Source organism: Macaca thibetana, chromosome 4 (genome assembly GCF_024542745.1).
Source record: "Macaca thibetana thibetana isolate TM-01 chromosome 4, ASM2454274v1, whole genome shotgun sequence".
NCBI lineage: Eukaryota > Metazoa > Chordata > Mammalia > Primates > Cercopithecidae > Macaca > Macaca thibetana.
The window spans coordinates 144,007,545-144,031,034 of NC_065581.1; the positions used below are offsets into that span (position 1 = coordinate 144,007,545).

General features: G+C 37.1%; 1 protein-coding gene across 4 annotated transcripts in view; it reads left to right on the plus strand.

The window, feature by feature from the left end:
* Window positions 1-14,998: 14,998 nt before the first annotated feature.
* Window positions 14,999-23,490, plus strand: part of TBC1D32 (TBC1 domain family member 32) — a 223,988-nt gene continuing 215,496 nt past the window's right edge. For 2 of the 4 annotated variants that reach the window (XM_050788740.1, XM_050788738.1), the window contains exons 1-2: window positions 14,999-15,332; window positions 15,513-15,668. In XM_050788740.1, the coding sequence (XP_050644697.1) occupies window positions 15,514-15,668 (155 nt within the window). In that variant the 5' untranslated portion in view covers window positions 14,999-15,332; window position 15,513. Of the gene's footprint in view, window positions 15,338-15,512; window positions 15,731-23,490 lie in introns of those variants that run through there. The other 2 variants (XM_050788739.1, XM_050788741.1) reach the window with 2 other exon arrangements.

The following is a 23,490-nucleotide window of genomic DNA, read 5'->3' on the forward strand; positions in this document are numbered from 1 at the left end:
GATATGCTTGACAGTGGAACTGGCAGGATTTCCTGATAGCTTGGGTATGATACATGACCGAAAGACAGGAGTCAAGAATGATTTCAGTGTGTTAGCCTGAGCAACTGGAAATGGAGGTAGGGCATTTACTGAGATGGGGAAGACTCCAGAAGTAAGAAGAGATAGCACATATTCCAAAGCCCAATTTGGAAATGTCAAATGACAAAAGTCCTATTATCTGTGCGGATGGAAATATCCAGTTGGCAGTTGCATATAGGAGTGGACAGTGCAGGTGCAACGTTAGGGGCTGGAGATAAAAGTATGGGAGTCATTGTGGTAGCCTGATATTTAAAGTCACGAATTACCAAGTTCCTATAGGGTATAAGCTGCCTACGTTTGGTGAACTATGTCTTCCAATTTATTTCTCTCTTCCCATACAAATAACATTTCTCTTTCAGGTTAGTTTGCCCTGACATTCCATTAAACCTATGCCTATATTCCTTACCAAATGTTTTCCACTGAGTATATCCACCTATGTCTGATAAGAACTGACTTTAGGATATATTTTTACCCATACTCAGAGGATGTATAATCTCCTTTGGTTGTTTCTTGTTGTAAAAAAGAAGTCTGCCTAAGCTCAGAATACACATAAGGCCTCCACCCAACTCTGTCTTCTTGTATGTTATGGCTTAAGTCAAATCCTCATGTACATGAACTGTAAGTATTCTTTCTAAAATATGCTTTCTTGAATAGGATGAGGTGAGATGTCAAGCTAAATCCTTGTCACAACTTTCAAAAATTCTTCCCAGATTCATCAGTTTATGACTGAGTAGGTAAACCCTAACCTGCAGTCTCCACACTTGAACAAACCAAATTCTCTGATTTCTAACACTCTCTTTGTCCTTGTGAGTTTATGTCTTTTGTATTTATCATTTTAGTGGTGTTTTTGGATGGAACAGAAATAAATGCATTTGTTCAAGCTGTCACATTTAACAGGCCAAATCATTTTTATATCATAAGAATCCAGTAAAATGTTTCTTATAGGGTGTCTCTGGTTATAACAAATGTATATTATATGGGTGACCTTGCTTAATAGCAAATAACCTTCTTGAAATGATAAAAGAAGGTTTTAAAAATTACTCAGTGCTTATTGATGGTAGTCTAACAATACTTTTGACATTTTACTATAATTTTGTAATCTACCAGAATGTTGTGAGCATTATTGGGTTATAGTAATATTGTTTTTACAACTGTATTGGAAAAAAGATTACTTAGCTTTTACAGATAGAAAAACTCAAGTCGCCAAATTATATTACATAGATTACTTCTTCCAATTCAAATTTTTTTTAGTGCTCTGCTGTCTTTAAAATGGGTTATTTTAATATTCATGGTTAGTATCTACAGGAAAAGTACCTGGGAAATGAAAGAATATAATCAATTTTATTGTCTAGAAAAACATATGAATAAATTTGAAAACTGCCACTAAAATATTACAAAACACAAAGGCTAATTTAAATCCATGTATGGAAAAACTGGCCTGGAAAACATTTTGAAAGTAGTAAAGGGCTGAATATACCGCAGCTGAATAATTTAAATTAGACTATTACAACTTCACTCAGATGACGTTACGTATTATATACCAAGGTTAAGGGAAATCAACAGAACTCCTATCTTTATATGAAAAAATAATTGATGAACTGAAAGATCTCCCAAAATAAAGATTCTTAGAACTTAAAATTATATGCAGAATGTTGTTGAATTATTTGTATGCATGTCTCCTTTATATATTAACATATCTCCCTTACCAGACTGTGAGTTCGTACAGATAGCAGTCTTACCTATTTTATTGTTCATTGGGTTTACCATAGCACATAGCAAAGTACCTAATACACAGCAAATGTCTATACTGCATGTGTTTGAGTAAAAGATGGTTAATGACTTTATAGAGACAATCAGTGACCCTGGAAGAAGAAACAGTATTTTTGCTTCAACTTTGTTTTCCTTTTGATTTTTAAATCTAGCCTATGTACAGAAAGCATGGATTCTGTTCTGCCCTCTGCCTGTCTCTGTAGAGGCGGCCTGCTATTTTACAGCTATACAAGTGACTAGGTGGGTAAAGGCTAAGTAGTGGTGAAATATTAGCAAGATTGTCATGCCACATACCTAAGTCAATTCCTTCAATTAAACTTTTATTAAAGTTGATACTTTATCTCCAGCTCTCTGATTCCTGTATCTGTCTCTCAGTTAGTTTTCGACCTTGAGTGGGAAAGAGGAATGTTTTTTATGGGCTTCTTTTACCAACTTCTAAAAGCATTCTCTTTATAAAATGAAAGTACAAATATACATTAATAAAATAAAATAGTGTGTTGGGCTTACAGCAAAAGCAAGTGCCTCTGCTTCATTGCCTCACTTGCTGTGGTTGCCTGGGAGTTTCAACTTCTCATAGGCAACCATAGTCAAACTTTTCATTTTAATTGTCTTGGTAGTTTTCTTATTAATTCATTATAATGCAACTATGCCATTATTTACCAGCCTGTCTACTTTAGATATAATCTGTTGGCTTTCTTCATAATGCATGAGGATTTAATGCACTTAAATGATCCCTGTACTAAGATTTTGTTGGATCCAGCATTATCTATACTACTATCACAATTGTGGGCAAACAAATTTCCACTCATAATTATGATATGCGCACACATCATGTATATATACACACATGTGTGTATTGTTTGGTATGCAATGCATTATACATAATTATATAATTTATAAAATTGCACAGTATGACATTCAATAAATATATATTGAATGAAGGTATATAATTTTAGGTTCAAGTTTTTTCACTTACAATGTTGTGAATATTTTCGCTGTTGTTAAACATTCATAGGAAACATTTATTTTAAGTGGCTGACATTAACAGCATATGGCTGAACCATAATTTATTTAACGTTCAACCCATTATGAAATATGTAGAAGGTTTCCAATTTTTTAGTGTTACAAATAACCTGTCTGTAAACATCTTTATAATTAACCATCAACTGCATATCTGATCCTTGAAGTAGATTCCTAGAAATAGAATTACTGAATCAAAAATTCTTGATATATATTGCCAGTTTCAATTCCAGGAAGATTTTGCTTATTTGTATTTCTAACAGCACTGTAAAAGAGTAATCATTTTATTCCATATTATTTAACCCAAAATTCATATATGCTCTAAAACTGCTAATTTTGTAGATCTAGCTTGAGATTTTTGATTACCAGTATCACTGAAGATTTTTTCATATGTCCATTATTAATTATTACATAACATTTAATTTTTTTTCAGTTGAATATTTGGCTCCATAACTAATTTGAATTTTTAATATTTCAGAGAAGTTTTGTGAGTTAATTTATTTCTCTATTTTATCATTATTGGCAATTCTTTACAATTAAAAATATCCTAAAGAAAAGTAATTTTAAGGGTTAGGAATCTTATTAGAAATTCACAGTGAATTAAAAATTAGTTGCATGGCTACTTGTATTTATTTTGCCTTTTAATATATTATGTGGGCAATAAAATTTTAATAAAAACTTTTATATATCAATAAGAATTCTCCCCAGAAATAGTGCTATAAAACTAGTTTAGGAAAACAAAAAGTTGTGGGTACTGAAATTTGTATAGTCTTCTTTTTTTTTTCTGAGGCGGAGTCTTTCTCTGTCATCCCGGCTGGAGTGCAGTGGTGCAATCTCAGTTCACTGCAACCTCTACCTCCTGGGTTCAAGCAATTCACCTGCCTCAGTCTCCCGAGTAGCCGGTACTACAGGTGCGTGCCACCACACCGGGATAATTTTTGTATTTTTAGTAGAGACAAGGTTTCACCATTTTGGCCAGGCTGATCTTGAACTCCTGACCTCATGATCCACTGCTTCAGCCTCTCAAAATGCTGGGATTACAGGCGTGAGCCACCAAACCTGGCTGAAATTTGTATAATCTTAAAGAGAGATGGTTTTTATAAATTAGAAGGGTAGTGGCAATGTTTATCATACTTACGTGTTAAATGATTGATAATCATTGTGTTAATCTTATACTTGCTTTCCCATTGTCTATTCCATTTACTTTTTGCCATTTGACTGGGGTGATATGCGTGCTTCGTGTGGTAAAAAAAAAAAAAAATGCCTGTAGTAACATATGATCAGGAGCAGTAAGAAGGGAAGATAGCAAGCTTTTTCCATTACCGTAGCGAGATAATAAGCCCTTGGATTATGAACAAAGTTCCATGTGGTAGCAGCTGATTGACTCGGGCAATATTACTTGCCTGTATCTGCTGGCCTGGGATTGGCAGAAGGAGAATCTTCCTAATGTGGCTTCAGAAATGAAAGGCGTAATTGGATATTCTCCCAAAATTTGTGATGGGGTAGAATTCTGAACAGTAGAAAAGATTATCAACTACATTGTCTTTGCTAAAAAATTTTCAGTGGTGCTATAATCTGCAGGATAAAGTCTTATTCTTCTGATATAATGTATAATCTTGGTCTCTAGTAATCTAGATAGCCATTTGTTTCTGAGCATTAACTACACAAAGCTTCCTTAAACCCATTTCTCAACTCAACACTAATACTTGTGCTAGTCAGGGAAGATATGAATCTTGAAATTTCTTACTAGTGTCAAGTTGGGCATGAATTGATACTGCTTTATAACTATTCTGGTTTGAACTTTCAGTTATACTCTATAAACACACTGATTAAATGTTGTTTAAATTAATTCAGTAGTATTTAGTATACCAAAAATTGTCTCAGAAAAATATAGTAGTTTTAATAGCCAAATGTGTAAACAATGCAAATGTCCATTAAAAGTCAATGGATGAACAGTTTGTGGCATATCAATACAATGGAATACTACTAAACCATACATACGAAAGAACTATTAATATACACACAACATGAACAAATCTCAAAATAATTATGCTGAATGAAAGAAGAAAGACAAATATTACTTATTATATGTTCCACTTACATATAATACTAGAAAATGCAAACTAATCTATAGTGACATAAAGCAGATGAGTGGTTGACAAGGGACAGTGAAGGAAGAGTGGGGAGGAATGAGAAGTACAGATTACAATACCATTCCAGGAAACTTGGGGTGATGGGTATATTCATTATCTTCATTGGGCGTTAGTTTCACATGTGTATACGTATGTCAAAACTTATCAAATGTAACACTTTAAAGATGCAAAAAAAGCAAAGAAATATGTAATAGCTCTTTATTATTACTGGCAATATAAAGCTATAAATAGTGCTGTGTACTAATTTATGTATGCATTTTTTTGGTTTTGAATTTCATTATTTTTTCTCATAGGATCCTATGTTTATTGAAATAATTGTTTTTATTGAAGGAATCGTATCTTTACAGAAGAACTGGCTGGCCTTACTATTTATTTCATGAGTTTACCATTTCTTGGTTATAAACACGTCTATCAATATGACTTCACCACTATACAATTCATATATGTAACAAAAAACCAGTTGTATCCCAAAAGCTATTAAAAAAATTAACATGGCCGGGCACAGTGGCTCATGCCTGTAATCCCAGCACTTTGGGAAGCCGAGGTGGGTGGATCACAAGGTCAGGAGTTCAAGACCAGCCTGGCCAAGATGGTGAAATCTCGTCTCTACTAAAAATACAAAAAATTAACAGAGAGCAGTGGCAGGTGCCTGTAATCCCAGCTACTCAGGAGGCTGAGGCAGGAGAATCACTTGAACATGGAAGGTGGACATTGCAGTGAGCTGAGATCATGCCACTGCACTCCAGCCTGGGTGACAGAGTGAGACTCCGTCTCAAAAAAAAAAAACAATAAAAAAAATAAAAGTTATCATGCCTATCAATGTGAAATTATACACTGGCCACCAGAATGAAATAAAAACAAATAAATATTATAAAGAATCCACAAATGATATAATTTACTATTTGTTTAGTATATCCTAATATATATGTAATATAGTATGATATATATGTAAATATAAACAGCGGCAGTAGGATTAGAAGACAGATACAGATTGGAGACAGATTCGGGAAGCAGAATCAATAACACTTGGTGATAGATTGGATTTGGGAGTTGAAGTAGAAGAAACAATGAAGAATGACTTCAGAGCTGCTTTTACTTAGGGAACTGGTAGATAGAGTGTGGATAGTGGGAAGAGGCTTAGGAATAGTGGAGATAACACTGATTTTAGAAATGATCACCAGTAGCTGGCAGTGGTGAGTTTGGCATGTGGATATAAAATATATATATATATATATATATATTTTTTTTTTTTTTTTCTTTTTTTTTTGAGACGGAGTCTTGCTCTGTCGCCCAGGCTGGAGTGCAGTGGCCGGATCTCAGCTCACTGCAAGCTCCGCCTCCCGGGTTCACGCCATTCTCCTGCCTCAGCCTCCCGAGTAGCTGGGACTACAGGCGCCCGCCACCTCGCCCGGCTAGTTTTTTGTATTTTTTAGTAGAGACGGGGTTTCACCGTGTTAGCCAGGATGGTCTCGATCTTCTGACCTCGTGATCCACCCGTCTCAGCCTCCCAAAGTGCTGGGATTACAGGCGTGAGCCACCGCGCCCGGCTAAAATATATTTTTTTTAAAAAATGGGTAGTTATAGGTATGTGAGATGATAAGAGATCAATGTCAAAGTTAAAAACTTAGGACTCATAAGCAGAATCTAGCTAGTTGAATGAGTAAAATAAAATTCAGCCAGTTGTTCATCTGTGAGAGTTTTAATTGAGATCTGACTTAGTTGTGTCCATAGACGATCAATTATTTTCTAGAATATATGTTGCTATCTACCATGGGAATGGTAGATTGGCCATCTCATCTTCAAATCCACCCTCCATCTACTGTGCTTTCTTGTTCTTTAAAGGCTGTGGCACTATCAATGACATTTTCAGACATCCTTGCAGCTAGTGTTCCGTGTGTGAATTTGGTTCTGCAAATTAAGCACACTTACACAATTGAGAAGGCGTAAGTTTTATGCCTTTTCTTGGTTGTATATATGCTGGCAAACACGGTCATGGAAATGTGACATTTTCTGTAGCATCCTTCCATACACTTATCTCCAGCTTCCTATGCACTGGGAAGCAATTTCAGTGGAGGTGGTGGCCGTATTTCAGTACCCAATAAGAAGCTCTATGGGATTTGATGGGGATTTGTGCTGATCACAGAAACTTCCAGACCCAAGTCTCCTATCCCTGAATTTGGCTATTGTTATTTATTTATAAATTTCATGGTTCTATAGTAGCACAGAAGTAGTGTTGCTACTAGAGGGTCAGTTCTGTAGTGCTCTGGGAATAATTTCTTGAGGCTCAGTTTAGAGCCTTCTTCTTTGGTCCTTCCAGCAATTTTATAAACTCCTAAATTCCTGTACTTTTTTTTTTTTTTTTTTTTTTTTTTTTTTTTTTTTTTTTGAGACAGAGTCTCGCTCTGTTGCCCAGGCTGGAGTGCAGTGACGGGATCTCGGCTCACTGCAAGCTCCACCTCCCAGGTTCATGCCATTCTCCTGCTTCAGTCTCCCAGGTAGCAGGGACTACAGGCGCCCACCACCACACTGGCTAACTTTTTGTATGTGTGTGTGTGTGTTTTTAGTAGAGACGGGGTTTCGCTGTGTTAGCCAGGATGGTCTCGATCTCCTGACCTCGTGATCCCCCCTCCTTGGACTCCCAAAGTGCTGACCTCGTGATCCACCCTCCTTGGACTCCCAAAGTGCTCACAGGTGTGAGCCACCGCGTCTGGCCCCTGTACTTCTTAAAATATCTAGACTGGTTTCTGTTTCCCGAACTGAATAATATCTGATCTAGCCAGTAAATAATAATGTGTACAATTTGGGGAAAGCCAGAATATCACCATAGGTATATATGGCAGAGACTGTCAGCTATCTACCAATATCCATTCTGCCTTACTCTTCTGAGTCACTGAAGATCCTAGTTTTATTATTTAAGCAAAGACCCCATTTTTTAGCCTCTGCAGCTGCATGTGTTCATGTAAGTATGCCCTGGCCAATGAGATTAAACAGGAGTAGCGTATGTCACTTTTTGGTGGTGCCTTTGCCTGCTTATCTTTCCTACTGACTAAGAAGCAGATGTAGTGGTGAGAATTGGAAAAGCCATCCTGGATCCAAAGATGAAAAATCCTTGTTGATGATGGCAAAGCCACTCTACCAGATTGGGACCGACTAGATCTGGATCCATACATAAGGGGTAAACTGCTATCTTTCTGAGGCTACTATATTTTTGGGTCCCCCCACTCTCTGCCAGTTTTTTCTAGCAGCTTAGACTGTAACCTAAGCTAAGACATAAGTGAGCTACGAAATTTGAGCCCAAGTCTGAAAATGTATGTTACTCTATTAACAACAATTAATTAATGAGGTAGCATATATAATATGTTTATAGGAATAAGACTTGGAATAGCTGAAGCTATTATAAAACAAGAATCTTGCCTTCATTCTCCTTCTTTATCACCACCATCCATCACTAACCTAGTCCACATCTCATCCTCCCTCTCCAGGATGCCTGTGAGGCCCCTATCTCCATTCACTCACTTATTCCCAGGCACTTACAAGTCTTCTCCATGCACAGATTGTCTGCACACAGGAAGCACAGTGCAGAACTGAGCAGGCTGGCTGGTCTGTGTTCCTGGTCTGCTGGGACCCAGAGACAAAGAAACGGACAGTGACCACAAGCATGTGAGTGAGGAGGGGAGCCTGGGCTCTGTGCAGGTGCATGCAGGGATTTACCCCACACTCACAAATTCTGGAGCCAGGGCCGGCAACTTCATTTGTGAAGGGTCGTGGGGAGGTGTTGAAAAATGAAAACATGGAGTCCCTTGTTCACAAAACAGGAAAAACCACTCTAAATGGTACCAAAATACAAAACATTTTCTTTCTCTTTGTTCTAATAATTTACCATTGTTATTTGCTATTTAAGGTCATTCTGAGTAAAGAAAATTTTAATTCTAAATTTTTAGCTGAATTTTACTGTTCCTCTTCATGTTGTGCAATGTTAATTTTAAATACATATATAAGAGTATTATATTCCTATACAGAAACAATGAAATTACACAATTCACGTTTTGCAGCTCATACATGCATATACATTTTGTTCTTATCAGAACAGTAGAAATGCTGCACAAAACTATATCAAAGATTTTTATTTCACTTCTTGATAGTGGCAACGATACTGCCTTCTTGACACTGCCTTCAGCTTACTGGTGAACAAGGAAGAACTGAAAGAAAGGAACTATGGCTTTTCCTGTCTTTCCCTATCTTTCCATGCCATTATTTTTGGCATAAGTGCCTGATTAATACAGGAAAATAAAAGGAGTAGGAAAAGGTATGACTGGGGTCGCTAGCCTGTGGTGTTATTCACAAGGTCATTGCCGCCTTTCTGTGTTTGAGACAAGACCTCACATGGGAAGTGTGGCCTCCCTGCAGACTCAGTTATAGACATACACAATGACCTGTTACTGATCTGGAGCTCCGCTAACCTGCGCATCGTAGGGGCACTGGAATACTGTGCTCACAGCGTCATCAACTCCTCTCCCTGCTTTGTGCTCCTGCTGTGCAGTCCTTGCAAAACACAAGTTCAAAGATAAATAGTACTAAGATTCAAGGCAGACCTGGCAAAGCATTAAGCCTAGCACAGAGCCCTTTTAAGTGCAGGGCCCCCCATGACTGCGCAGATTGTACCTCAGTGAAGTCAGCAGTCCTCTAGTCTTAACTGCAATCCACAGGAAATTCAAGGTTAGAGGAGCATGTTAAATGACACCACAAGGACACAGTCTGCAAATTCAGGGCATGGGGTGATGCAGAGTCAATGACCTGACTGCTTCAACGAGTCAGTGGGGGAACAAGAGGGAGAAAAGGCGGAAACAGACTCAATGAAATGAAACGCGAATTTGTTTGGCTGCTGATTGAAATAAACCAACTGTGAAAACACATTTCTGGACAGTTAGGGAAATCTGGATGTTAACTTGTATTTGATGCTATAAAGGAAGTCTTTTGAATGTAGTTAGTAGTGAAGGAAAATCATATATATATAAAGTGGTTATGTGGGGAATAGACCTGATCTATGAATGATGCAGGCCAAGGTGTTTAGAGATCAAATGACGAGATGTTTGAGGTTTAATGCATTTTAGAACAAATGGGGTGGGGGGTAATAGTTGACATAAGATTGGCAAGATATTGAAAATTTTTGAATCTGAGAGGTTCGCTTTATTCTCTATACTTCTGTAAAGTTTTTAAAATGTTTTGTAATGGAAAGAAGGAAAACGTGTGTGTGTGTATATATATATATATAATTGTTAATATGTATTCCTTAAACAGTTATTTTCTTTGTTTTTAGTAAATTCTGTTTTCAACACCGAATTATTACCGTTTTTTTTGCAACAAATTACTGAACAGTTAATGAAAACATTTGAATTCCATGATTTATGCATAGGAATGTTGGCATGAAAGTCATTTTCTCCAACTTTGTGTTCTTTTCTTTTCTTAGAGCAATATGGAAAATTTCCCAGCACGTAAGACATTTTAATGTTCTTTCCTAAAGATGTAACTATATACGTGTAAGTGGCTAATTATTCAAATTTTTATTTAGTAACGAATTCAAGAGAAATCCTATTTTTATTGAAAATTCTATTACTAAAATTGTTTGTGATAAATTAATTCATCCTATAACTCTTTTAAGGAACAAATATGTTTTTTATATTATATTTTTTCTTAAAGTGAAAGAAGAAATTCACATGTACACACAATGCACATGTAGTTTAGAGACTTGTTTAGATATGAGAGTAGATTGAATTAGACTGAATATGGTCTCAAATTAATAAAACCAAAGGAGGGGGGAAATTGTATTAAAATCAAGTCTTAAGAAGCAAGGTTCAGTTATACCTGATGTACAGAACTTTCTAGACCACATAACAAATATCTTCAAAGTTGGATTCAATGCTGGAAACATGAGAGTGAATATATTTTAGCCTTGCTTTCAGAGCAGTGAGATTCTTGTCTTGCTGGCATCATACTAAAATCAGGATTAGGATAAGGCATTAGCTCAAGAGGCTTATTTGGAAAATTGCTTAGGCCAACAATTTAGGAGGGATCAGTAAGTGATCCCCGTAAATAATGAATGTCATGTTTCTTGTAAATAAGGAAACATAGTTATTTATACCAATTCAAATTCTTTTTCCAGACATGCAAGAAAACTTTCAAAGCCAAGAACTATATTTTGGGTAATGGCCAAACTCTATGTTAGACTTTTGAAGAAATTTTTCATGAGTAAGTGTTTGGTTTTCCAATCAAATATCTCCCTGGGAAAAAGCAAAAGCCATTTTAAAATGAGAGATCCCCCAAATTAAAAAAAGTCTTTAAGTAGAGATGTTAGAGATTTATAGCTCCCTAATTTCATTCTGATTTGTTACTAGAGAAGAAAAAGCCAATTTCAAAACCTGGAAGATTTGAAATAGTTTACTCTCTTATTAGTTTATAAAAGTTGCATCTGGCTAAGTTCTATAAAAATATCCAATTCAAAGTTGTAGAAATGGGCAACGATGATAATAACATTCAATAGTTATTCAACACTTTTCCAAAATTCGAGGCCTTTGCTAGTACTTTACATGTGTTACCTCACTGCAAATCCATGAGTACAAAGTACTTACTATGCTCACAGCCTTTTAAAAAAAGTAAAGAAAACACATTAAAAAAAATTTAGATCATTGACATGGTTACTGTGGCCATATCTCTTTGGGACAAAAATTAGTTCTTTGACAAGAATCCCCTGTGTACAGAACAGACATAAGGAAGACCTGGCAGTCTATGACATGACCAGAAACTCATGTTCTTATTATAAGAATACCATGTGTTGGATAATGGGATAATATCTGATTCACTGAATCAGATTCCATAGCCATGTAGCATTTCCTCGGAAATAGACTAAAACTCAGAGATTCATATGCAGTAGGCTTACTGGGGTGTACTCTTGGGAACAAGGTCTGGGAAGAGTCTGGGAGGAAGAATTAGGTATAAGGAGAAGTTCAGCTGTAATGCTCTTGCAAAAAAGTCTCCAGCCAATCATGTGAGGAATTCTGAAGCTGAGATGGTGCTTCAGAGTTGTCCCACAGATATCTTAGGAATTCAACTTCCTAGGTTGAGTGCATCTTATTTAAGGATATATAAGAACATGTGCAGAAATATTCTCTGGAAAATATTGAAAACTTTTGGAGAGATTAAGAACTGGCTTACTTATTAAACATTCTCAAAATATTACAAGTTCAACATTTTTGTGTCTTCCTGTTGAATTAAACTAGTTTTAAAAATTATGATGTGACACGCTGTATCTCTGACATCTTTAAGTTTATTTTTGCTGATACGAGTATACCTTCAACAGCTTTATTTTGGATAATATTCACCTATTTTATCTTTTCCCATCTTTTAAATTCTTACTTTTCTAGGTTTCTTTTAAACTCTTACTTTTCTAGATTCTAATAAATAGCATAGAGTTGGTCATTTTAAAATACAATCTGGCAGTTCTGGCTTTTAAGTGGAGTGTTGAGTTCATTTAAATTTATCAGTGTTTAGGGCTTTTTCTATAATGTTTCTTTGTATATTTTTATTTTTCCTACTTTTCTAATGTTTTTTTTATTTTCCTTTTTAAAAAATGTATTCATTGTTTTCTCTCCTTATTTAATTTTTCTCCCCATTTTTTAAAATGAAAATTCTCTATTTCTTCTTTTCTTTTCTTTTTTTTTGAGATGGCGGCTCACTGCAAGCTCCGCCTCCCAGGTTCACGCCATTCTCCCGCCTCAGCCTCCTGAGTAGCTGGGACTACAGGCGCCCGCCACCATGCCCGGCTAATTTTTTGTATTTTTTAGTAGAGACGGGGTTTCACCGTGTTAGCCAGGATGGTCTCCATCTCCTGACCTCGTGATCCGCCCGCCTCGGCCTCCCAACGTGCTGGGATTACAGGCGTGAGCCACCGCGCCCTGCCTCTATTTCTAATTTTTAAGCGGTTACATTTGAAATTTTGCCATGCTCACTCAGTCAAGTTTAACATCTTAAACTCCCTTTAGAAAAATACAAGATGCTGGGTGCAGTGGTACATATCTGCAGTTCTAGCTACTTGGGAGTCTAAAGTTGGGGGATCATTTGAGCTCAGGAATTTGAATCCAGACTGGGCAACATAGACCCCATCTCTAAAAAAAAGAAAAAAAACACAAAAATACAAAGATTGCAGAACATTTCAACTTATTCTATTTCCTACTTTCTAATGATTGTTTCTAGTATTTTAGTACTGTATTTTTAATCTTCACAAATTACAATAATTTATAATCATTACTTTATGTAGACAATATTTATAGAATTTTACTTTAAAGCATCCCTCCTCTGTTTTTTGCCCTCTTTCCTTCTTGTATCTCAGATATTCTAAGTTTGTTTTCCTTCTTCGTAAGGTATAATATTTAGAACAGTAGCTCTTAATCTGTCAAGTTCTATTCTCCCTTAGAAGGTTTTTTGAAATATGTGGGGACATTTTGTCATCACGGTGGTTTCAGGGCACTTACTGGCATCTGTAGCGTGAGACAGGGACACTTAAACACCTTGAAATACACCCAGGACAGTCACGTACACAAAGGATTGTTCTGGTTCTTACATGACTCTCAGTGGTTTCAATGGTTCTTCTGGGTATTTCATGCAGAAAAATGCTCTTGATAAGTATCTGAGTCTAGGATCTAATTCCATGTATATAAATAGATACAATATTTATAAATAGGATCTAATTCCATGTATATAAATAGATATAATACTTATAAACATGGACTTAGAAATATAAATATTATAAATATGAATATTATATAAACATAAATGGAATATTTGGCACAGTTTTAACACGCTGAATTTTTCAGGAATGCAAAAGCCATGTAAACCAAGGAATTTTGTTCTGAATTTTACCAATAATAGCAATATTTCAGAAAATCACATCACTAATGGCTATCTCAGTCTTCTTGTCTGAGTTGTCAATACAACCACCTGTTAATTTGAATACGCAGCTGTCACATTGCTGGTAACTCTATGTATGTGCACACAGATACATGCACATATATATATTGGGTTTTAAGCATCCCCCACAAATGAAGTTGCAAATACGCCTACTCTGCTAATATAGTTTTTCCCCTAATGCAGTAGACAATCAAGGCAATTAGCATACATTTCATGAAGTTACATGCCGCTAGAGCTGGCAAAGATGTATCATACTTTTGCTTCCGAAAGTAATACCGTAAACATCAAAGAGTACATTAATCCTGGCTAATATGTGATGTGTACCTGATACTAGGGGAGTAAACTATAAGGCTGGATAAAGGAGAATTCATTGACATTGAACCACTCATCAGTGGGACAGCTCCTTATAGCCTGGACATAACCATGGTCTGGGAATTGATCTAGACTGGAAACTGGATGAGGTACCATGAATATCCACTGCAGCCTCCTGCAGAACGATCTTTATATATGATACCATCACATGGTGTCTCTCTGGAATCCCATTACATCCTACTACTTGCATGAAAATCTCGAATCCCTTAACGTGCCAACAGATTAGACCCTTCCAGATGTGACCAATTTACTTCTTTAGCTTCCTCACCTCCTCTTTCTAACCCTATTACCTCAAGTGCCAGTATATCCTACACTCTGAGGTCCCTATTCTTTGCATGTCCAGTTTGCTCTTTGCTTCTTTCCTCAACTCCTCTATCAGGTTGAAACTAATTCTGGGTCTCCACAGCACCGACTTGGCACATTTTTTTTTTTTTATTTTCTAGCATGACATTTAATTGCACTGTATTGTAATAGTTATTTTTCTCTGTTACTCAATGAGGGAATCTGCTTCATAGCTCCTAGCAAGGTGCTTGGTAAGGAAAGTGTTTGGTGAGGCGTAGGAGCTCAGTAGGTGTTAGCCGTTAGAGGAAAATACCACTGCAACTTTTCAATACCATTTACTCTTCAATTGAGCCTTGCCAGGCTACTTTCAGTTTCACTTCTACTATCTTTCTTTTATTGATCACTTTCTCTTCGTACTCTCTTCTCTCCCACCTACAACGCAGCGGCGAGGGAGAGCGGCTCACTCGAACATTTTCTGGGCGCCCCCAGGTCACCTGGTGCCACTCCCTCTCACCAAGGAAGCCACATCAGCGAGCTGACGTCACGCGCACCGCTGACGTTCCGTCGTCGGTTCCTCCCATCAGATCATTCCTGATGTCTCTTTTGTTAGCCGGGAAAGTCTGAGGTCTGCTGGTACTGAAGGCTAGCAACTACGAGTACCAGAGACGAGACCTCGCGGATCCCTGCTTCCCCAAAGTAAGGTGACTTGTTTTCCGAAATGACGCGCTGGCAGCTGAGGGCCCACCCCCAGGCGCTAGCCGCGGTCTCCCTGGGAACGACGCCGCACGTATCCGGGGCTGGGTAGGGGTGCGCGTGCGCAGTGCGCGGCTTTTGCTCGGACCTGGAGTAATGAGAGTGGGCGTTTGATTCCAACAGGATGGCCAGTTTCTCCAGCGAGGACCAGGCAATGTTGCAGGCGATGCTGAGGCAGTTGTTCCAGAGCGTGAAGGAGAAAATCACGGGTGCCCCTTCCCTGGAGTGTGCCGAAGAGATTCTTTTACATCTGGAGGAAACTGATGAAAATTTTCACAAGTAAAATTGCTTTTGATATCTTAAGCCTACAAACCATTGATCCAGAGAAGGTCCAGAGAAAGGTCAACAATGTTAATTTTTATTTATTGTTTTTAAAATCGTGCCCAACTTGGAGGGTTACTTTTTCTCTTATTTGCCAAAACGTCGAATATATTTAACATTTATTCTTATTTACTAAAGCTTCTTCCTCCTCTCTCTGTCTATATTTTTTGAGGGGGAATCTCTCTGTCGCCCAGGCTGGAGTGCCTCCCGAGTAGCTGGGACTGCAGGTGCCCGCCACCGCGCCTGGCTAGTTTTCGTATTTTTGGTAGAGACGGGGTTTCACCACGTGGGCCAGGCTGGTCTCGAACTCCCGATCTCAAGTGATCCGCCCGTCTCGGCCTCCCAAAGTGCTGGGAGTACAGGCCTGAGTCAGCGCGCACGGCCGCCGCCTCTGCCACAACCACTATATCCTAATAATCCATTACCCCTTGCCTCACCCGGGCAGCGCAGTAATATTAATATAAATTATTCATCCTCTTTGAAAGAATACTTCCACGATTTCAGGGGATTCCTGTCACTCTACAGTACTTAAAAGCAATGAGTTCCAACAATCTTTGTTCCTTTGCTGATATTTTCAGTGGCCACACGAATTATTCACTCTGAGCACTGCAAAGGGAATACCGAAGTGAAATCATTAGTTTCCTCTGGAATAGTTTAAGTTTCTCTAGAGGGGTAAGCCACATAACTAAATGTCTGTGATACATGTCAGAAATATAAGAGACAGAGAAGCGGGGACAGAGTGCTCTGCGTGTGGGAGCAGTAAGGAAAAGAGGTTTAATGAGAGAGGTGCCATTTGAGGTAGATCTTGAAGATCTTTAGAGACTTATGTTTTTCTTTTGGTTCATATAATTTCAGTTAAGCCTCTGAATTTACAAGTCTGCCTCCAGGTGCCTCCATTCATTATTATTACTAGTGTTTTTAACTCAGTGTTTGCATTTCATTTGGATCTGACAGAGATGACATTGGAAATTTTTCTAGTTATACTACCGTTACTGACTCTTGGTTACCCTTGGGTACCCTGAAGTTCTACTCATCTGGAACTCCTGTCAATATCATATATGTGCATCAGGGCATTTTTGAGTTCTTTAAAATTCTATGTACAAGTTTGTGTTTACTTGCAGTTTTATAGGGGGAGTATTTGCAGTTTTCACTACTTTCTCAATTTGAGTTTTAAAAAATGTGAAAGGAATCTTCATTAATATGGAGTTTCTAATTTCTTTAGTATTTCCGATTATACATACGGTTTCTTTTTCTTTTGTATTTCCATGATTTTCTTGTTTATTTTCTCTTTCAATTCACTACTAATACCTATTATTAGATGATAACGTTATTTATTTTGGAGCTACCAGAGACTAGCTTTTTTTTGGTTAGCTACAGATTTGTTAAACAGTGGAGTACAGAAAAATTAGAACTTTTTCAAATATAGATTGGGTGATGAATGTTTTGTAAGCTCATATAATGATAATTTACCTCAACACATCCACATAAAGCATTATGTTTGGGATTTTATTTCTGGTTTTTATTTTACATGGAGTTGTTTAAATTATCTGTAAATTACTGAGTAGGTTTTTGCTAGGATCATATTCTGGGAATTTGGCCATTTCATCTAGATTTTCAAACTTATTTATAAAAAGGTTTTCATGAATATCCTGTTATCTTTTTAGTATTTCCAGTATCTGTAGTCATGTTCCCTTTTGTTTTTATTTGTGTCTTCCCACTTTTGCTCTTCATCTGTTATGCTAGAAGTTTATTTTCTTAGCCTTTTCAATGGACCAACTTTTGACTTTTTCTCCTCCTTTCTGTTATATAGACACATATTTTTTGTTTTATTAATTTCTGCTCTTTATTTTTTCTATGTGGGAAACCTTTAACCTTCTGGTACTGAATACTAGCTCATTAATATGCAGCTCTTTTTTCTTTTTTAATAGAAGCATTTAAAGCTACACTTTTGCCCATAATTATTGCTTTATCTATCTGTATCAATTTAAAAATTTTTTCAAGTTAAAATTGGGTCATTGTAGTTCCTCTCAGAAGTCTAATGACTCTAGTAATACTGTATTACTCTTCAACAGCTCATTAGGTAGGTTAAATAAATGCTTTTTAAATGACATGCACAGTTAATAGTTACTATTTACTAAAGAGATTTACTTGTGGCCTCCTAAAAAACAGTCCAGAGGGGCTCGAATTATAGCTAGTTTATAGTCTTAAAGGTAAGAATTGACTTAGAATCCGAAAAGTCATTTTTAATCTTAATAATAGGGTAAAATGTATAATGTCTTAGTTGCACTAGCCTGAGATCTGTGTCTTAGGAGGAGGGAATTCTTTTATGTGAGAAAGGAAAAGAGGAGCTGCTTAACTTTGGTGTCTCCATAGAATTTTCCAATCTCAGAGTTGGAAGGGATCTTAAAGGTCAGTTATTTCAGGTGCTCATATTTCCATTTCTCTTTCTTTCAGTGACCTAACTCTCCTTCAGCACTAATGTTCTAGAGTCACTTAGTTGTGTCTTCCTTTCCAAAGTGTTTATTTCAGAATTTTTCATTTTTCCACATCCACTATTGATTCCCTAAATCCAAGTGATGTTGGCCTGTAATTAGCAAGAAAAATAATCTAATTAAAAGACTTATAGGGGAGGCTGGACATGGTGGCTCACGCCTGTAATCCCAGCACTTTGAGAGGCCAAGGCAGGTGAATCACTTGAGGTCAGGAGTTCAAGACCAGCCTGGCCAACATGGTGAAACCCTTTCTCTACTGAAAATTAAAAAAAAAAAAAAAAAAAAAAAATTAGCCGGGCGTGGTGGTGGGCTATGGTAATCCCAGCTTCTTGGGAGACTGAAGCAGGAGAATTGCTTGACCCCAGGAGGTGGAGGTTGCAGTGAGCCGAGATCGTGCCACTGCACTCCAACCTGGGCAACAGAGGGAGAGGGACTCCGTTTCAAAAAAAAAAAAAAAAGACTTATGGGAAATTGTTGCTGGGCTGTTAACATTTTTGTAAGAAGTTGGTTTTTAAGACAGTTGATGTAATTTCAGGTGGTATAATAAAGTGAGGGAAAATGTCATTTGGGGAGAAACTACAGCGTAGGCAGTACAGCCATATCTAGGCATGTGTTTTATGGGACAGCTAAAATACTATCTCTGCTTTTCACAGGAACTTCTTTTTTTCTACAGTAAACTGTATACCCTCTAAAAGATCTAAGCTCTCCCACTTTTCTCTAAGAATGGCAGCAAGGATTTGAGGCCTGGTGGGAGGGGAGAGAGAGAAGAGTATGTTGTTTTCATTATGTGTGTATGTGTTGTGTAAATTTTTACATGCAGACTGGCTGCCTATAAAGCAGCATTGCTTTTTCAACCTTTGCTGCACTGGAACCATCTGGGGGCTATTTAGAAAAATACTGATGCTTAGTCCCTACCATAGATGAATCAAAATTTCCTGGGGGTTTTGGCAGAGGGAAGTGGTAGAGGCTGGGCCCTGGTGGTTTTAAAACAAAGCTTTCTATGTATGTCTAATATGCAGTTAGAGTTGAGACCTCAGAATTAGAGTGTAGTTACTGGCATTTCAGTGATAAATAGAGTGTTTTGTTGTTGTTGTTTTTTTTTTTTTTTTTTTTTTTTACCAATTCTAATGATTTTAACAGTCTCTAATGCAGAGACTCACCTTTATAGCCTTCTCACTTGGTCTGTTTTTGATACAGAGGGACCACAGTAATATTTGTTGAATTGGGTATCATTCTTTGTTTTACAGAAGAATTCACCAGTGACTTTTTAATTAGGGAACTCTAGTATGTTTAAGTGGTAACTTCAAGAAAATATTTCCTCTGGACTGTGCTCAGTGGCTTACGCCTGTAATCCCTGCACTTTGAGAAGGCGAGGTGGGCAGATCACTTAACACCAGGAGTTCAAGACCGGCTTGGGCAACATGGCAAAACCCTGTCTCTACAAAAAATATGAAAATTAGTTGGGTGCAGTGGCATGTGCCTGTAGTCCCAGCCACTCAGAAGGCTGAGGTGGGAGGATCCCTTGTGCCCAGAATGTCAGGGCTGCTGTGAGCCTAGGTAACAGAGCGAGACCCTGTCACAAAATAAAACAAAATAAATAAAATAAAGTAAGAAAGTATTCATTCTGTAAGGAGATTTACCTGTATGGAGAAAATTACCAAGAATTATGTGTGCTTCTATAATTAATGAATGCATTCCTTATAACTGTTTATTATGAGCCAAAAGCTTATTTTTGACCTAAAAAGTTGTAGGAGATGTAAAATACTCGTTCTTTCTATTATATGGTCTTATATACACTAGTGTGATTAAGTATGATTATATATGCTAATGTGATATAAGATTGTCATATAATAAATTCTATGATTCTGAAATATAGCCTATTTTAAGAATTCCTCATGTCAACATTACAATTCATAACCACTAATAAAATACTTTTAAAAAATTAATGATAATTTTTTCCATATGTGATTGAATATTTCTTGCCTTTTTATTTATTTATTTTATTTATTTTTTTGAGACGAAGTCTCACTCTTGACCCCAGGCTGGAGTGCAATGGCAAGATCTCAGCTCACTGCAACCTCCGCCTCTTGGGTTCAAGTGATTCTCTTGCCTCAGCCTCCCTAGTAGCTGGGATTACAGGCGTTTGCCACCACGCCCGGCTACTTTTTGTATTTTTAGTAGAGACGGGGTTTCACCATGTTGGCCAGGCTGGTCTTGAACTCCTGACCTCAGGTGATCCGCCCACCTCGGCCTCCCAAAGTGCTGGGATTACAGGCATGAACCACTGCTCCCGGCCTCTTGCCTTTTTAAATAGCTAAAAGGATGACTTTTTTGAAACAAACTTGTACCAATTAGATTTCTGAATGTCCTTATGTTGTAAGAGTAACCTCTGTACCTCTCCATATTTTTATGTAAACATTATGAACATGTCAGAAGTTTATCACAGAAAAAAATTATTGCATTTTCTTGGGAAATATAGGTAAGAAATCTGGCAAAAAGAGAATGGAAAAAGTGAATGTTCTTTTACTCAACTTGGTAAAGTTTTTCAATGTAAATGTGAAGAATTTCAAATCATTGGTTACTACTGATGAATGATCAGACACATTGCTGTGTATTTTAACTGAACTGCTTCTGAAATGTGGTGAGCTCCACTCCACATGTCTTTCCTTATTAACAAACAGTTGTCTTCTTAGGTTTTAATGTCCCTCTTTGAAAACTATTTTGTAAAAAGTATTTTGCATTCATTTGGTAATAGTGTCATTGGTACCAAGTTTTTATTTTTTTCTCATTAAATTACTTCAAAGTAACAAGGTTAGTCAAATGTATGCATAGTATATTTGGTGAGAAAAATGTCAAAGTATATGAAAACACTATTATATCAAAAACATTTTAATATTCAGATTATCATCACCATTAAGTAGTGGGCAATTGAAACTTAGGTCAAGTGTTTTGCGTAAGGTTGCAAAATTGGTCAGTGTAAACTTCAGAATTTAAACCTGAAGCAAACCTGCTTCATAGATTATTAAAAGATGTATAAGAATTATAAACTTGTTTATTCATTGTACAGACTATATCTTTTAAAAAACTAGAAAAACCAGTTATTAGAAAAATTTTAAATGAATAATGAATACTAATAGACTTTAATTAAAATAGAAATAAGTGGAAGTTGTATTTATTGTAATCCATGTCAGTCAAAGCTATATTTTTCCTATTATTATCTTGATATTTTAAGCACAATTGGAACATGTGAAATCTGAAGATGTTAACAGCTTGCTTAAAGATCTGAAAAGATAGGACCTAAATTGTAGCAGAATTGATTTAAATTAGACCTAGTAAGAATATTTTAAAATAAGTTGTTAAGCATGATACAGATTTTTCAGAGAGCTTTTGTATTTCTTGAATAGAAATTTTAAACATATAGGACATTCACTAGTGGTTAGAATTTTGTAATTCTTGGGGAGAGAGGGTATTGAAAGACCAGATTAGCATCCTGCAGGCCATATTTGGTCTGTGGACATGTTTGCTTTGACTACTTAAAAAAAAAAAAAAAAGAAAAACACCATTTAAAAATTGAGAGATAATGCTTAAAAGTCAGTTTTCTGGCTTTTCTTAAAACGTTAAAAGGTTAACACCAGGCTCATATTTCTTTTTTTTTTTTTTTTTTTTTTTTTTTTTTTTTTTTTTTTTGAGACGGAGTCTCGCTCTGTCGCCCAGGCTGGAGTGCAGTGGCCGGATCTCAGCTCACTGCAAGCTCCGCCTCCCGGGTTCACGCCATTCTCCTGCCTCAGCCTCCCGAGTAGCTGGGACTACAGGCGCCCGCCACCTCGCCCGGCTAGTTTTTTGTATTTTTAGTAGAGACGGGGTTTCACCATATTAGCCAGGATGGTCTCGATCTCCTGACCTCGTGATCCGCCTGTCTCGGCCTCCCAAAGTGCTGGGATTACAGGCTTGAGCCACCGCGCCCGGCCTAGCTTATGAATTTAACAAGGTTTTTTCATGTTTTGAATATGTGTCTTCATCTGTTTACCTATCATATGGTAAATAAAATAATATTAATGAAGTGCTTAGCACAGAGTTTAGCATGGTAGTCACTTACAAGTTAATCATCTTTTTTTTTTGAGATGGAGTCTCACTCTGTCACCAAGCTGGCGTGCAGTGGTGCAATCTTGGCTCACTGCAACCTCTGCCCCCTGGGTTCGAGTGATTCTCCTGCCTCAGCCTCCTGAGTAACTGGAACTACAGGCACGTGCCACCACGCCCAGCTATTTTTGTATTTTTAGTAGAGATGGGATTTCACCATTTGGCCAGGATGATTTCGATCCCCTGATCTCATGATCCGCCCACCTTGGCCTCCCAAAATGCTAGGATCATAGGCATGAGTCACTGTGCCTGGCCAGTTTATCACTTTCTCATATGAAGATCAACATAGTTGGAGGTTTGTTGGGAATTTTGAATGTAGCCTCGTTTAAGTAGAGATACTCTTATAAAGAGATTTGATTGATTAGGTATTTAAAGTCCAGGCCAAGGAAGCAGTATTTGACCATGAAAGATAATAGGCAGCCAATTGTTTTAAATTCAGCAAATATTTATTGAGGCATTATGTGCGTCCGTGACATGGTATGAGGTATTGGTATGAGTAAAATGTCTCTAGCTCTGACTGAAATAGTAAAATAAGTTCTTTTGGAAGGCTAATATGACTACAGTGTTTGGGATGAATATGAGAGGGAAGAAAATATGAGAGAAGAGAGAGGGAAGTGAGAAGTCAAACAAGAAGGCTGCTGCAGTAATCTCTGTTTGAAGTGATATGGCTTTGTACTGATTGATAGAGAAAAAAGGGAGGCAGTGATGAAAGCCAGGGATGTACAGGAACACTAACACATGTTGGTGACTGATTGAGTGGATGGGCAAGGGGTGCAGAAGATGCAGACATTAAAGAGTGTTCCATGTTGTCAAGTTTGGGAGTCTTGAAAAATAATGCTGTTAGTGCCAAAAATGTGGTGGGTAGTCGGAAAGAGGAGAGTGCTTTTTGCTGTACACTTCCTTTTTTTTCTTCTTTTCATTCATCTTTTCTTTTTCTTATAGGGGAATTACAGGAAGGATAAGAGGGCATATATGGGGGTAATTATTGTATAATGTCATCAGAAGTTTGTTAATAGACATTAAATGAACAAAGTATGAACAACTAAAACAAATATTTAGAAAAAATAAGCAAATTCAAATTCACAGCCGCTGATGTAGAAAATGAAGAGATAAACCTTTCCCCAATGCTATATTTCAATCTAACAAGT